At 44.9% G+C, this 16260-nt stretch overlaps 1 protein-coding gene across 1 annotated transcript in view; it reads right to left on the bottom strand.

Moving 5' to 3' along the window:
• Positions 1-16260, bottom strand: part of LOC115118813 (microtubule-actin cross-linking factor 1-like) — a 268887-nt gene that overhangs the window by 169372 nt on the left and 83255 nt on the right. Inside the window, 1 exon segment of the mRNA XM_065017706.1 lies at positions 5815-5876. Coding sequence (XP_064873778.1) covers positions 5815-5876 — 62 coding nt within the window.

Below are 16260 nucleotides of genomic sequence, written 5' to 3'. Positions count from 1 at the left end.
GCTAGAGTCATGGTAGGCCAAGACGGATCCTCACCACCCAGAATGATCTTAAACCGTCACAGATCACATTCACAACACAAATATGTTTGAGGACCACTGTGCGACATCGCATTCCACAACGCAGTCCAGCAAACTGCACAAGCTGTAAAAAAAAACAAGTCAACATTTCACTGCATTTCAACCCTGAACTGCAACAGCGTAAATTCCACATTCCTCCAGCAGAGGGCGGATTGTGCCTTTTAATCTCAGAATCCAAAACTCTGTTCTGTTGTTCAATGGTCAGCTCTCCCCCTGGGTGCATCTCAATAGTCCAATCCCACTTAAGGTTACAAAAAACGAGATAAGAAGCCATCTGGAAACGTTATTCACATCCTTCTGTTGCCCTGCTCTCTCCTTTATTCTCTCCCTCTGCTTTCTTTCAGTCTCTCCCTTTCTCTCTCTCACGCTCTCCCTCTCTCACACCCTCTATCCATCTGTGTTGAAGCGCGGCCTAAGGGTGTGATGAAAAAGAGGGGATGTGCAATTTAGTCTTAATAACAGCTACACTCTATATATACACAGAAGTATGTGGATTGGGCTATCTCTGCCACACCCGTTGCTGACAGGTTACATAATCACATTTTGGAATGAGATGTTCAACGAGCAGGTGTCCACATACTTTTGGAATATAGTGTATCATGAGGGGGGTAGTTACCACTTCTGACCGGAAATGATGATGTCTCGTGCGATAACACAGAGTAGGGGGGAGAGAGAGGGAAAAGAGAGGAGAGGAGCGAGAGAGAGGGAAAAGAGAGGAGAGGAGCGCGAGAAAGAGAGGAGCGAGCGAGAGAGGGAAAAGAGAGGAGCGAGAGAGGGAAAAGAGAGGAGCGAGAGAGGGAAAAGAGAGGAGCGAGCGAGGGAAAAGAGAGGAGAGGAGCGCGAGAAAGAGAGGAGCGAGCGAGAGAGGGAAAAGAGAGGAGAGCGAGCGAGCGAGAAAGAGAGGAGCGAGAGAGGGAAAAGAGAGGAGCGAGCGAGAGAGGGAAAAGAGAGGAGAGGAGCGTGAGAAAGAGGAGCGAGCGAGAGAGGGAAAAGAGAGGAGAGGAGCGAGAGAAAGAAGAGCGAGCGAGAGAAAGGAGAAGAGAGGAGCGAGAGAAAGGAGCGAGAGAAAGGAGAAGAGAGGAGCAGAGAGGAGCGAGAGAAAGGAGAAGAGAGGAGCAGAGAGCGAGAGAGGAGCGGAACGAGAGAAGAGAGGAGCGAGAGAAGAGAGGAGCGAGAGAAGAGAGCGAGGGAGTGAAAGAAGTTGAGAGAGGGGGAGGGAGCGAGGGAGGGAAAGAAGTTGAGAAAGAGAGAGAGGGTGTGGTCATCGTCGCTCAATTTACTGCAACCATTTCTCTGTCTCTCAGATTCAAAAAGCAATATTCAATCAATTCCACAGCTACCTGCCTTGTCTGGTATAGGTCAACTGTATGTGTGTGTCTAAGAGTCAGTTGTCTGGTATAGGTCCACTGTATGTGTGTGTCTAAGAGTCAGTTGTCTGGTATTGGTCCACTGTGTGTGTGTGTCTAAGGGCCAGTTGTCTGGTATTGGTACACCGTATGTGTGTCTAAGGGCCTGTTGTCTGGTATTGGTCCAGTTTCCCAGACACAGATTAAGCCTAGTTCTGATTTGAAAAGCCATTTAAAATGGAGATTCTCCATTTAGTATGCTTATATAGTCCAGTCCTAGGTTAAATCTGTGTTTGGGAAACAGGCCCTAGTTGTGTTCCTGGCAAGCTGTCAACACAGGTCCCGAAAACCACAGTTCACAGTGAGGGCAGTGTTTATATGAATGTGTGTTTGATCTGTACAACACACTCCCAGAGGCAGCCATACACACCGACCTGACCACATGACGACACACACCCCGACCACAGCCACCTACCTGTCTGTCAGCTGATGTGAGGATTTGGTTGCATTATAAACATGGGTGCAGTCGGGTGATTAACAGAGAGAGCCAAGACAAACACAAGAACAGGTGGAGCGACTGGGTCACGTCACCTGTACTCTGTCAGCATCTCTACTGAACAGCCATGAAGCTCTGTGCTACGTAAACACCTGCGCTCGAGTGGAACGTCAACAGTACAGAGGAACTAGGCTGATAGGACAGGAAGAGAAAAAGGAACATGCATGATTCATTCTATTCCATACTAGACTACAAGAGACTGAAGACGTATCGCTTTAGTCTGGATTTTTTCCCACATTTTTGTTACATTACAGAAGTATTGTGAAATTGGTTACTTTTTTTTTTTATCCTCCTCAATCTTCACACAATAACCCAGAATTTTTTGCAAATGGATTAAAAATAACTGAAATATTCACGTAAGAATTCAGACCCTTTGCTGTGAGACCATTGTGCTCAGGAACATCCTGTTTACATTGATCATGAGATGTTTCTACAACCTGATTGGAGTCCACATGTGATAAATTCAATTGATTGGACAGGATTTGGAAAAACCCACCCTCCTGTCTATATTAAGGTACCACCGTGGACAGTGCATGTCAAAGCAAAAACCAAGCCATGAGGTCGAAGGAATTGTCCGTAGAGCTCTGAGACGGGATTGTGTCAAGGCACAGATCTGGGGAAGGGTACCAAAACATTTCTGCAGCATTGAAGGTCCCCAAGAACAGTGGCCTCCATCATTCTTAGATGGAAGAAGTTTGGAACCACCAAGACTCGTCCTAGAGCACACCACCCGGACAAACTGAGCAATCGGAGGAGAAGGGCCTTGGTCAGGGAGATGACCAAAAACCCCAATGGTCACTCTGACAGAGCTCCAGAGTTCATCTGTGGAGATGGGAGAACCTTCCAGAAGGACAACCATCTCTGCAGGATTCCACCAATCAGGTCTTTATGGTAGAGTGGCCACATGGAAGACACTTCTTAGTAAAAGGCACATGACAGCCCACTTGGAGTTTGCCAAAAGGCACCTAAAGGACTCTCAGACAATGAGAAACAAGATTCAACAAGATTAAAACCAAGATTGAACTCTTTGGATTGAATGCCAAGTGTCACATCTGGAGGAAACCAAGCACCGCTCATCACGAGGCCAATACCATCCCTACGGTGAAGCATGGTGGTGGTGGCAGCATCATGCTGTGGGGATGTTTTTCAGGGACTGGGAGCAAAGTACAAAGAGATCCATGATGAAAACCTGCTCCAGAGTGCTCAGGACCTAACTGGGGCGAAAGTTCACCTTCCAACAGGACAACGACCCTTAGCACACAGCCAAGATAATGCAGGAGTGGCTTCGGGACCAGTCTCAATGTCCTGGAGTGGCCCAACCAGAGCAGGACTTGAACATCTCTGGAGAGACCTGAAAATAGCTGTGCAGCGACACTCCCCATCCGACCTGACAGAACTTGAGAGGATCTGCAGAGAAGAATGGGAGAAACTCCCCAAATACAGGTTTGCCAAGCTTGTAGCGTCATACCCAAGAAGATTCAAGGCTGTAATCGCTGCCAAAGGTGCTTCAACAAAGTACTGAGTACTTATGTAAATGTGAATTTCCAGTTTAGTTTCTTTTAGATAAATTTGCCAAAATGGTTGCTTTGTTATTATGGGGTATTGTGTGTAGATTGATGAGAGAAAAAAAACAATGTAATCAATTTTAGAATAAGGCTGTAACATAACAAAATGTTGAAAAGGTTTAGGGGTCTGAACACTTTCCCAATGCACAGCAACACCTCCCTCATAAGCATTCCTGTCTCTTCTGTAGATGTTATATCCTTGTACTGCTACTTGCTGTATCACCAAATGAATTGTCGAAGCGAGTCTTAGAAATGGCTAATATATGAATGTTATCTGATGTTAGCAAGTTATTGATTTATTTAACCTAATTTCTAAGACTACATATATTTAATATGAGCTATTGTCAGCCCTCTCCTACGTATCTTAAAGATGGTAATAGTATGGAAAAGAGCAAGCAAAGCAAGAGGGGGAAAAAAAAACGTTCAGCAGTCCATTGTGTGTGTGTGTGTGTGTGTGTGTGTGTGTTGCGGGGTTGAAGCTCCAACCCCATAGGCTTGGCTCTCTCATCCTTCCCAGACTTTTGGAAGGGAGGGTGGACAATGAGCCTGTCATGTGGATGTAATCAATGTCCCTACGCAGATTTCATGGCTAGGATAAGAGTCTTTCCTCTTATGGCGCATAGCTTCAGGATAGTCCTTGTTGAGTAAGTTGTACACGACCGTTCAAAAGTTTGGGGTCACTTAGAAATGTCCGTGTTTTTTTTTAAAAAGCACATTTTTTGTCCATTAAAATAACATCAAATTGATCAGAAACAGTGTAGACGTTGTTAATGTTGTAAATGACTATTGTAGCTGGAAACAGCTGATTTTTTATGGAATATCTACATAGGCGTACAGAGGCCCATTATCAGCAACCATCACTCATGTGTTCCAATGGCATGTTGTTAGCTAATCCAAGTTTATCATTTTAAAAGGCTAATTGATCATTAGAAAACCTATTTTGCAATTATGTTAGCACAGCTGAAAACTGTTGTTCTGATTAAAGAAGCAATAAAACTGGCCATCTTTAGACTAGTTGTGTATCTGGAGCATCAGCATTTGTGCTTTCGATTACAGGCTCAAAATGGCCAGAAACAAAGGGCTTTCTTCTGAAACTCTATTCTATTCTTGTTCTGAGAAACGAAGGCTATTCCATGCTAGAAATTGCCAAGAAACTGAAGATCTCGTACAACGCTGTGTACGACTCCCTTCACAGAACAGCGTAAACTGTCTAACCAGAATAGAAAGAGTGGGAGGCCCCATTGCACAACTGAGCAAGAGGACAAGTACATTAGAGTATCTAGTTTGAGAAACAGACACCTCACAAGTCCTCATCTCAACGTCAACTGTGAAGAGGCGACTCTGGGATGCTGGGTTTGTTTGTTTGTGTTGTGTTTGTGTGTTTGTATGTATGTATGTATGTACACCTTAGCCAAATACATTTAAACTCAGTTTATCACAATTCCTGACATTTAATCCTAGTAAAAAATGTAATGAGCTGGACTGCCTGTCTTTGCAATAAAAAAAATCATGTTTGCGCTCCATAGCCTATTTAGCTAGCAACCTCCATGGAAATTCGCTATTACTTCTAATTGTGTTAGCATTCTGGTGATAAACGCCCAATGGGCTTTTTTGCAGTTTCTTGGGGGGGGGCATCCCCTTATGTACTAAACCGGTAATACAGTAAATCCCTGGATGAGAGAAGGACGGTATGACGATATATAGAAATTGGAATACTACCCAACCCTAACAGACTGACTTTATTTTTTTATTAATACTTTAGACAAGTCGTAGAGAGAGAGAGAGCACCCAGACATAGAAAAGAGAGAAAGAGAAAGTCCGGAACAAACCAGCACCAAGACCGACAACCCCATACAGACAACAGCCGAGACAGACAAATCCATTACTTCCAGTCATAAACTATTACATTCATTTAATGCCAGACAGACGCAGTAATATCACCTGGTCACCTCAGCCTGCTACTGCCTCTAATCATACTATTAGAAAAATAATAACAGCCTTATTAACTCAGTGCATCTGCTCCCACAGAGTAATGAGAAGAATGTTGGCCAGACACAGGCACACAGTAACAAAAACAGAGTCAGTGCTGGAGGCACTGTGTGGAATTTAACAAATAATCTAGCACTACTATTCTACTTGATTCATTTCTATGATGGTCTGAGTCACAATCGGTCTCTGCATGTGTGTGTGTGTGCCCAATTGCGCCACAACCCCCCACCAACCCCCCCCCCCTCCCCCCAAAAGATGATGCTGCGATTCTGTACTGTACCTTGATGAGATGTTTGTTCACCCATTTCATGAACGTTTTCTTCTGCACCCGGTCTCGCTCATCTGGAGAAGAAAAGAAGGAGCAAGAGAGAGAAAAAGGAGAGTTCATTATACAACACGTATAAGTGCAGCGTCATTCCTCAGTACTGTATTTGTTAGATGCACTCCTCCATCGCCCTGAAACACTTCTCTGTACCGAAGCGGTCTGGTAGCCTGGGAGTGCAGCGCTGAGCCCGATTTAACCAGGCTAGCTGTCCGTTTCAGGCAGTGTTCCACTGAAATCTATTTGTCTGAACTGGGAGGACTCAACAGCAAATGTCTGCTGCCTTGGTAGCGTCTGGAAGAAATTTGCCTCGTCGTGCATTTTGTTTTGTGCGAGTAGTACATTTGCTGACACTGCAGCGTCTTAGGATGCATTCCACCCAGCTACAGTAAACTCCATAGAGGATCAATCATCCTACTATATCAATTAACCTCAGTCAAATTATAGACTGGTGAGCTAACCTCTGGACCTAAACAGTGATTTCGGGGGGGATTGATGAGAAAATAAAGTCATGGCTTTATATTGACAGTAATGTGGGTTGCATAGTGAATAGGAATGTTGACAAAAACCTTGACATGTTCTCTCATTCAAACTTCCCTCTGCCAAGGACTGACGGGCATAGAGCTGCTATGAGATTCTCCTCACACCCCCTCCCCTTTTGTTCACACACGCTACGACTCAATTGTGAACTCTGTCACGCGAGCGCTCGCTTATTCAATATCGCCAAATAATGTACTCAAGCTTTCCCTCTCACTCACTCTTTTTCCATCACACACACACTTTTTTTCCCCCCTCTCTCAGCCTACTTCGGTTTGCCTGTTCTGAGCTCAGTTCAGACCGCGTCATCCAGAGGCCAGAGGAGTGACACAGCGATGCCCAGAATAGAGCCTGATGGCAGGCTTCGTTGCGGTTATCTCCCCCTCCCCCACGACCCATGGAGCCTCCTCTTCTCATATCTGGGTCTCTATGTATGGCATGCAAACGGGTAGGCCTGCGTTTCCTGCCTTCCTGTTCATACCAGACTCCCTCCAATGGAATGCCTCTTCCCACTTTCCCTGGTTGTTACTATCTGGCAATGTTAGAAAGTACATAAGTTATGGAGGTATTTAACAGCTAACGTGATTTGAACCACTACCCAAAACAACTGTATATCTTAACCCCCTATAATGAGAATATATCATATTTGGTCATATTAGCACACTTGATCTTTATAGCATGGCTACCTTGTGACTGCTTTCTCCCCTTCTCTGCTTTGCGCCAACCAATCAGAGAAATAGTTCCTGCTGGTACTTCCCCAACTTGACTCCAATAGGCTCCACAGCGGACGTGGTTGCTGTGGTGATGCTATGACACCGAGCGGGCCATGTGGAGGGAGATCGGTCTACATACGTTACACACCACGTTAAAAACTGGTGTGAACGCACTCTCTCTCGCACACGTTTCCCAGTTTGCAAACACAAGTGGTCTTAGTGAGCTTTTATATCTGTTACTGGCCTCGTTTTGATAACGACAGACTGATATTTGGACGAGACAGCACTTCAAAAGCTTGTCTGTTCAAACAATATTTTTTACAGTGGAAATGCTGGTCAAACACCTGCACGCAGTCAAACCCAGTGGTGACACACACTATACGACTCATTATGAACATGGGACACACACACACACACACACACACTCTTGCTAAATTGTTTCAACAGGAAAGCACACCTCAGTTAACAAACCTGCCTGGTACGCTAGCCTAGCCTGCTCAGTGTAAACACTGCTTTCTTTGTGACATTTGGGTTAGGCTTTGTAGTCATAAAAATCTGCTATTGTTAACTTCACCTTTTCCACATTTTGTTACGTTACAGCGTTTTTTACAATGTTTTTTTAAAAGTACTCAGCAATCTACATACACACCATATCCCATAATGACAAAGCAAAAACAGTTTTTTTTAAAATGTTTTGCAAATGTACATTTCTATATAAAAATAGAAATACCTTATTTAAATAAGTATTCAGACCCCAGACTCGAAATGTAGCTCAGGTGCATCCTGTTTTCATTCATCATCCTTGAGATCTTTGTCCAACTTGATAAATTCACCTGTGATAAATTCAGTTGATTGGACATGATTGGAAAAAGGTACCCAACTGTCTATATAAGGTCCCACAGTTGACAGTGTATGTCAGAGCATAAACAAAGCCATGAGGTCGGAGGAATTGTCCGTAGAGTGAGACAGGATTGTGTCGAGACACAGATCTGGGGAAGGGTACCAAAAAATGTCTGCAGCATTGAAGGTTCCCAAGAACACAGGTGTCCTCCGTCATTCTGAAGTTTAAAACCACCAAGATTCTTCCTAGAGCTGGCCGCTCAGGCAAACTGAGCAATTTGGGGAGAAGGGCCTTGGACAGGGAGGTGACAGGATGGTCACTCTGACAGAGCTCCTCTCTGTGGGGATGGGAGAAACTTCCAGAAGGACAACCATCTCTGCAGCACTCCACCAATCAGGTCTTTATGGTAGAGTGACCAGACGGAAGCCACTCCTCAGTAAAAGGCACGACAGCCCACTTGGACCATGAGAAACAAAATTCTCTGGTCTGATAAAAAACAAGATTGAACTCTTTGACCTGAATTGCCAAGCGTCACATCTGGAGGAAACCTGCACCATCCCTTTAGTGAAACATGGTGGTGGCAGCATCATGCTATGGGGATGTTTTTCAGCGGCAGGGACTGGGAGACTTGTCAGAATTGATCCGTTCATCTTTGCCTCAGAGAGATCCTTGATGAAAACCTGCTCCAGAGCACTCAGGTCCTCAGACTGGGGTGAACGACCCAAAGCACACAGCCAAGACAACGCAGGAGTGGCTTCGGGACAAGTCTCTGAATGTCGTTGAGTGGCCCAGCCAGATCCCGGACCTGAACTCGATCAAACATCTCTGAAGAGACCTGAAAATAGCTGTGCAGCATCACTCCCCATCCCACCTGACAGAGCCTGAGAGGACCTGCAGAGAAGAGTTCTCGAAACTACCCAAATACAGGTGTGCCAAGCTTGTAGCGTCGTACCCAAGAAGACTCTAGACTGTAGTCGCTGCCAAAGGTGCTTCAACAAAGTACTGATTAAAAGGGTCTGAATAATTATGTAAATGTGATATTTCCATTTTTTATTTGATATAAATTAGCAAAATTACTAAAAACCTATTTTTGCTTTGTCATCATGGGGCATTGTGTGTAGATTGAGGGGAAAAAACTATGTAATAGGTTACAGCCTTATTGTAAAAATTAACAAAACGTGGGGAAAAAAATCAAGGCGTCTGAATACTTTCCGAAGACACTGTATAAAAAAAGCATGGTGCCCCCTAGAGGTTGAGACAGGAATTAACACGGTGCGCCACATTGACAACTGCCAGTGGGGGACACGTCCATTGCCACTGAACTGTGATGGGGAATTAAATCATTAGCCTAAATTATGACTATTCAATTTACTAATCACATAAGGAAATCATAACTTTCATAAGTATGCAAATGGAATGCTGCATGGAATGCTTTGTAAGGTGAAAATGTACCTCCCCAAACTTGTAACTCACGCGCCTATGAGCACGACAGTTAGGCCAAGGTCGTTTCGATGCTAATGTTGTGCCCCTCCGCCCAGCCGGCTATGCCGCTGACACCAATCACCGACACCTGAAATTCCATGACAGTCACAGCCCTATTGCCATGGGAAGAGCCTATAAACCAACAAGGTGGTGTGTGTGCTGTGTTTGCATGTGTGACAGCCACGGAGAGGCACACATTTCACCACACAGAGAGACCTTGTTCAGCGCTATACACCCCTCCACACTGTCCAAATACAACACACAGAAATGACGCTCACACACTACCACTAGTGTCTTCACACTATAAACAACATTGGTTGATTATAGTGCACAAACAGCACAAGGAGTTGGCAACAGTACAGACAACTCTACCAGTGTACAAAACACAGGACACACACGACAACAGCCTACACACACAGACATTTGATTTCATCTATGTAAACACTTTCCGACTGTACAATGCTTGACACATGCATACTCTATGTGATAATGCCCGAGAAGCCAGTGTTTGGGGGATATATTGGCACGGGTGTTGTTAGGCCCGAGACGATGTTGAATGCGGTTTTAACCAATCAGCATTCAGGATGAGACCCACCCGTTGTATAAAATTGCATAGAAACGCATACGGTCTTTCTCAGAAAAACACACACACACACACATTACACTTTACATGAACCAACCCGAACCGGCACTGACCTGCACAGCACATGAGAGAGTGCAGGTGAGCATTGAGGCTGCACTCGTTACAGTAGTCCTGCCACATCTTTGTTACCGTTCCAGCTCTCTGCATTTCCTTCCTCTTTCCTTTACCTGGCTCCTACAAGCACTTCCTCATTTCTCCCCCAGCGTAAGTCCACATGTGTCATTCCAAAGTCAGGCATCAAACCAGAGGCAATGTAAACAAATTGCTATTCCAGTTTCCACAAATGTCAAAACAAGAGTCTATCCCAATGAATTTGATTCCCCCAAAAAGGACAAGTCTCCCGGCATCTCAGGCAAGCAGAGGGACATATTTCTGGGTCGCCTCTTTCTTTCTGTCGCTCCCTTGTTCCCTCTCTCCTTCCGCCAGTCCTGCTGTCGCTGCCATTTCAAAACTCTACGCCAGCTCTCTGTCGCCGGAGCAGTCACACGTGTGTGTCAAAGTCACAGGTTGCCCCTCCCTGTGGGGAATAAGGACCGCCTCTCCAAGGTTCTTCCACTCTTGTTCTCTCGCACTCCCTCAGGCACTCCTGTCCCCTGCTACCTCACTGGTCTGAGGCATAGTCTCTCGCTCCCTTTCGCGCTCACACTATTCCTGGTGCAAGACAGGCACCTTGTGAACTAACATGCAGTTGTCAAGCAGTGGCTCTGCAGAGCAGGTTCAGAGCTGCGGTTCTCCCTCCTTCACACAGGCTCTCGCTCTCCCTCCCGCTCTTTAAAAAGTCTCTGCAGTCCTCCGGTTGAGATTTGTATCCTGCCAAGATGTGGCAACAGCAGGTTGAGGAAACTGTCTGCCGTTGACACTTGTAAATGAGGTTTTTCCTTCTTCAGTCTTCGAGAGCAAGGGGAGTAAAGTATCTGTAGAGAAACGCTGGTTGAGGTAGATGATAAGGAAGTCAAAAAGAGAACGTGCTCGTTTATGGTCCTGGAAGTGTCCCTTTATGATGATGTCATCCACTCAAGCAATCGGCAGACTCCAGTGTTTTGATTCCAGTCGGTTGCCATGTGAACACACACACACACACACCTCCCTGACTAACAGAAACCAGACACTGCTCGCTCTAGACTGTAACCAAGATCAATATAATATTTAGCTTTCTCCTTCCTCTTTATTGGCCAGGGAACATAAATTTACCACAAAGCCAGAAAAAAAACCCTGGCTGTCCAGTGCAGAGACACCAGTCATGCTGCTTTCTGCCAGTGAGTGTTGTGGGTTCTAGACCTCTCATCTGATCACAAAAAGATCTGCAAAGCATTGTGGTGTCATCTGATTTAAAATAAATACAGGAAAGCAGCCCGAGACAGAGAGACAGAGACAGAGAACCTACTTTAGATAATCTGAGTAGCAGCCATTTGTATCATTCTATGCTTTGGGTCAGGGCTGTTGTGTGTATCTGTGTGTATGAGGTCGTCAGATTTCTTGACTCCTCTCCAGGCTGGTTCAAAGCAGACTGGCACAATCACCAGTTACCAGTAAACAAGAAGGGTCTTCAGCGTAGAACCACCCTCCCATGGAACCACACACACCCACTAACATTCACAGACCGGAACAAACACACTTTTTGTCTCAGCACTCTAAATCCCCAGCGTTGACTCATCCTTCAGTGTAACCCCCCTTTTCTATGACTAAGCATTCCCTAGATACAACGGCGTTTTCCCTTCAAATCTGTCGATGCTGCAGAGATACGAGTCAAAAACCTTTCAAAATGATAGCGCCTGCAATAACTTCTGCACCGTCATGGTTCAATTTAAGCAACAGCAACTCAAATCAATAGTAGTACTGAAACGGTGAGTCAGCAAAAACCGCTGCAGCAACTTAGCTTCGTAGAACAACACTGTGAAGGCATACGAACACGCGAGCGGAACAGTGCCATTAGCACTAAGAGTCAGCGAGAGACGTCAGAGCAATGGCTGCCCTGTCCACACGCTGGTATTAATCTGTAGTTTCTTACGGAAATACTAAGACCTATAGTTTAGCATACAAAAGAGCTGGACACGACACACCTAGGTCGGCCCCAACGAAAGCAGTGACGCGCACTCTGTTGGAACGGTCCAAAACACACTCGTCCTCTCCTCCTCTTCCTGATGGTGTGTCACTCGAGTAGCCTCGTTTTCCTCCTCCTACAGTGACCTCTAATCTCTCCACATATCCAATCCTCATCTCTCGTTCTTTTTTTTTTGTTCTGTGCCTTTCCCTCTGTTCACTCCACTCTTATTTTTTAAAGGATGATTCTCTCCAGCGTTTATAGAGCGAGAGAGCTGTTCCTTTGCTCCGTTTCTCCCTCGGCCCTCCAAACTATAAATACCAGACAGAGCTTACGCTCTTAATGCCACGCAGTATGCTTATCCCTCGCTCCCTCCCTCTCCCGCTCCCTCCCTCCCTTGCTCTCTCTCTCCCTCGCTCGCTCTCGTTATCACGTCTAATCTCTCTCCCCCCGTCGCTCCTCTCCTCCAATTAAAACAGAGGAAGTCACCGCTCCCCAAGTTCTCTTCTTCCTGCTGCTGTTCGCCCTCGATCTACTTTTCTCTTCTCCATGTTTTAGTGTGAAGTCATTCCATTTCCCTTGCACTTTCTCCCTTCCCACAGTCATCAAAATGTCCCAGCGTTGTTCATCGCTCTCCGTCAGGAGTGGCACTCAGACGGGTACAACTTCCTCCTCTCTTCACATCTATCCCTCTCCATCCGCTTTACTATGACCATATAGGCCTTATAAATGGTCAATGAATTCCTATAGCAAATCTAAAAACCAACCACACCATGAAGCAATATTCCCCAAAGTATCCACCTGCAATATTCACAAATATCCAAACCACTCGTATCAGATAACAGTCTTTCTAAACCCGTGTCGATACTCCGCGCCTGTCTGCATCATAATCCTTCCCCAATTACCAGGGCCCCCCTTGGTAGCTCTCTGGAGGAGCGGTCATCAGGTTAGCATAGATCGAATTTGGGCTCCTTGTGACTTGAAAAGACTCTGATATAATGGGCAGTGTAAATCTTACTAGGACGGCAACATCTGGAGGACATGCTGTGTATCTACGTATAGGATAACCGGCACTATGGGGACGCATGTTTGGTTTCGTAAGGTTACGTCTGCAGTCGTTCAGTCGAAACGCACAATACCAGTCAAAAATTTGGACACACCTACTCATTCAAGGGTTTTTCTTTATTTTTTACATTGTAGAATAATAGTGAAGACATCAAAACTAGGAAATAACACATATGGAATCATGTTGTAACCAATGTTTTTTTAAACAAATCAAACTATTTTATATTTGAGATTCTTCAAAGTAGACACCCTTTGCCTTGGTGACAGCTTTGCACCCTTTTGGTATTCTCTCAACCAGCTTCATGAGGTACTCAACTGGAATGCATTTCAATTAACAGGTGTGCCTTGTTAAAAGTGAATTTGTGGAATTTATTTCCTTCTTAATTCATTTGAGCCAATTACTTGTGACAAGGTATGGGTGGTATACAGAAGATAGCCCTATTTGGTAAAAGACCACGTCCATATTATGGCAAGAACAGCTCAAATAAGCAAAGAGAGACGACAGTCCATCATTACTTTAAGACATGAAGGTCAGTCAATACGGAACATTTCAAGAACTTTGAAAGTTTCTTCAAGTGCAGTCGCAAAAACCATCAAGCGCTATGATGAAACTGTCTCTCATGAGGACCGCCACAGGAAAGGAAGACCCAGAGTTACCTCTGCTGCAGAGGATACGTTCATTAGTTACCAGCCTCAGATATTGCAGCCCAAATAAATGCTTCACAGAGTTCAAGTTACTGACACATCTCAACATCAACTGTTCAGATGAGACGGTGTGAATCAAAGCTTTATGGCTGAACATTTAGAGACTTGCTTGGGCCAAGAAACACAAGACATGGACATTAGACCGGTGAAAATCTGTCAATATGTCTGGAGTCCAATTTTGCCATTTTTGGTTCCGACAGCCCTGTCTTTGTGAGACACAGAGTAGCTGAACGGATGATCTCCCCATGTGTGGTTCCCACGCTGAAGCATGGAGGAGGAGGTGTGATGGTGTGGGGGTGCTTTGCTGGTGACAATATCAGTGATTTATTTAGAATTCAAAGCACACTTCACCAGCATGGCTACCACAGCATTCTGCAGCGATACACCATCCCATCAGTTTAGCACTTAGTAGGACAATCATTTGTTTTTCAACAGGACAATGACCCAACACAACCTATGCTACACTTGTGAGAAACAAGTTTAGGTTTATTTCATACCATGTACGAGTTGTCCATTTACTCATTGTCTTTTGTTTGGTGCGCTCAATGTTGAGTAAGGACCCGCACCTGATTACACATAGAAGTAGGCTTATAAGCCATCTGGCCTGCGTGCAAATGTATGCATATAAACGTGCCCATATGGGGATCTGATAGTATTTCTGATTGGCTTAATCCACCACCACTAATGAACTGTGGGAGCTTCTCAAAGTAATGTTGTTTTCTTCACCTCAAACAGCAAGCAAACAAAGTATGTTTTAACATCCATTGAGAATGACAATAGTTCCAAAATGTATTTGAAAAATCTAGATTTTATACCTGCAGGCTGCAATATTTTTATTTGTTGGCTTTATGTAGGTTGTTTTATACACTTTTTCAGGTTCGTATAATTTTCATTTAGATTTAGATGGAATTTTCATTAACCACATAACAATGATTTTAAGATACGAAGACATCATTATGAATTAAATAAGTTATACCAAAATGTGCACTTAACTGGCACGCAGATCGGTAGAAACAGTAAGATAAATTGGCATTCCACTTTTTTTTTTTAAAGTTGCCGACACCTCGTGTAGTCTGTACCGGGCAACTTCTAGAGAGTAACGGCAGAATCGGCGAAAGCCAGCAGGAGCTGAAGGAGGGTGGTCGGCTCAGGTTAAGTTGATCTTGATCTCTTGTCATTTGGGTCTTATTTCATCAGACGGTATATGTTTAAAGCATGAGACAAACTCAATGCATATAATTGATTTGATTCAAACCCCCTTACGGTGTGTCTATGAAATCATACACGTTGAACATTTTGGACCAATCGATTGGTCGAAAGAAGAGGACTTTCGGTCGACCAAGATTTGTTTTAGTCGGGGACAGCCCTAGTACAATTTACAATGACGCTGCCGCCCCCCCCCCCGCCCCCCCTTTGTACACTGCTGCTACTCACTGTTTATTATCTATGAATAGTCACTTCACCCCCACCTACATGTACAAATGACCTGAACTAACCTGTACCCCCACACACTGACTAGGTACCGGTGCCCTCTGTATACAGCCTCGTTCATGTTATTATTCTTCCTGCTGCAGCTGAATAACAAAGCCAGTGTGCCAGCATCACACACACACACACACACACACACACACACACAGCTCTGTATCAATCTGTACCACACTTTAGCAAGCCTAATAAAACATGCTTGCCTGCATCACCCACACACAGTGCCACCCACACACACACACAGACAGAGTGAAACCCACACACAGCCCCAGGAAATGGAACACAGCACAGCTGTCCTATCCAGTCCCTTCAGATTGTGAAGGTAGGTTCCTGTACAAATAGGAAGTGGCAGTCGGAAAATGGTCACTCCTCCCGAGGCATCGCTGTAGAACACAAGAGCCGGACGATCCCTCACCGTTCCTCAGCTTCTATCGACCCTATTGATCCAGACGATTAGAAGAACGTCCTCACCAGCAGCCACTGTTGTCCTTTCTGGCTATTGAGTACATAGTGGCTCATGCTAGAATAGGCAATCAAAGTCACTTCCCACTGGGATAACAGGTAGCTGGATCCAGACCGACTGTGATGCTTTCCATAGCTTGTATTAGGCTTTACATTAAAGGACTTGGCCTCGTACAGGACTGCACTGGTACAACAACATATTTGTCACGGTGCTTATCATCAGCTCAGCATAATTGGCCAGGTGACGGTGGGGAGCTGCTCCTTGTCACCAAAGTGACGTTGCTCATTTGCATTAGGCTGACACGATATTCTAAAAAGCAGACACACAAACGAAAACGTCAACGCCATTTAAGTCGATATGAAACAGTGGCACATGAAAAGGTAGCAGCTGTGCTGTAGAAAAGGCCAAATAAGGAGAACTGCCCTAGAA

The sequence above is a fragment of the Oncorhynchus nerka genome, linkage group LG4 (assembly GCF_034236695.1).
Source record: "Oncorhynchus nerka isolate Pitt River linkage group LG4, Oner_Uvic_2.0, whole genome shotgun sequence".
NCBI classification, from domain to species: Eukaryota; Metazoa; Chordata; class Actinopteri; order Salmoniformes; family Salmonidae; genus Oncorhynchus; species Oncorhynchus nerka.
Note: the sequence above shows the minus strand (reverse complement) of the source record. Positions and strands in the feature narration are given on the sequence as shown.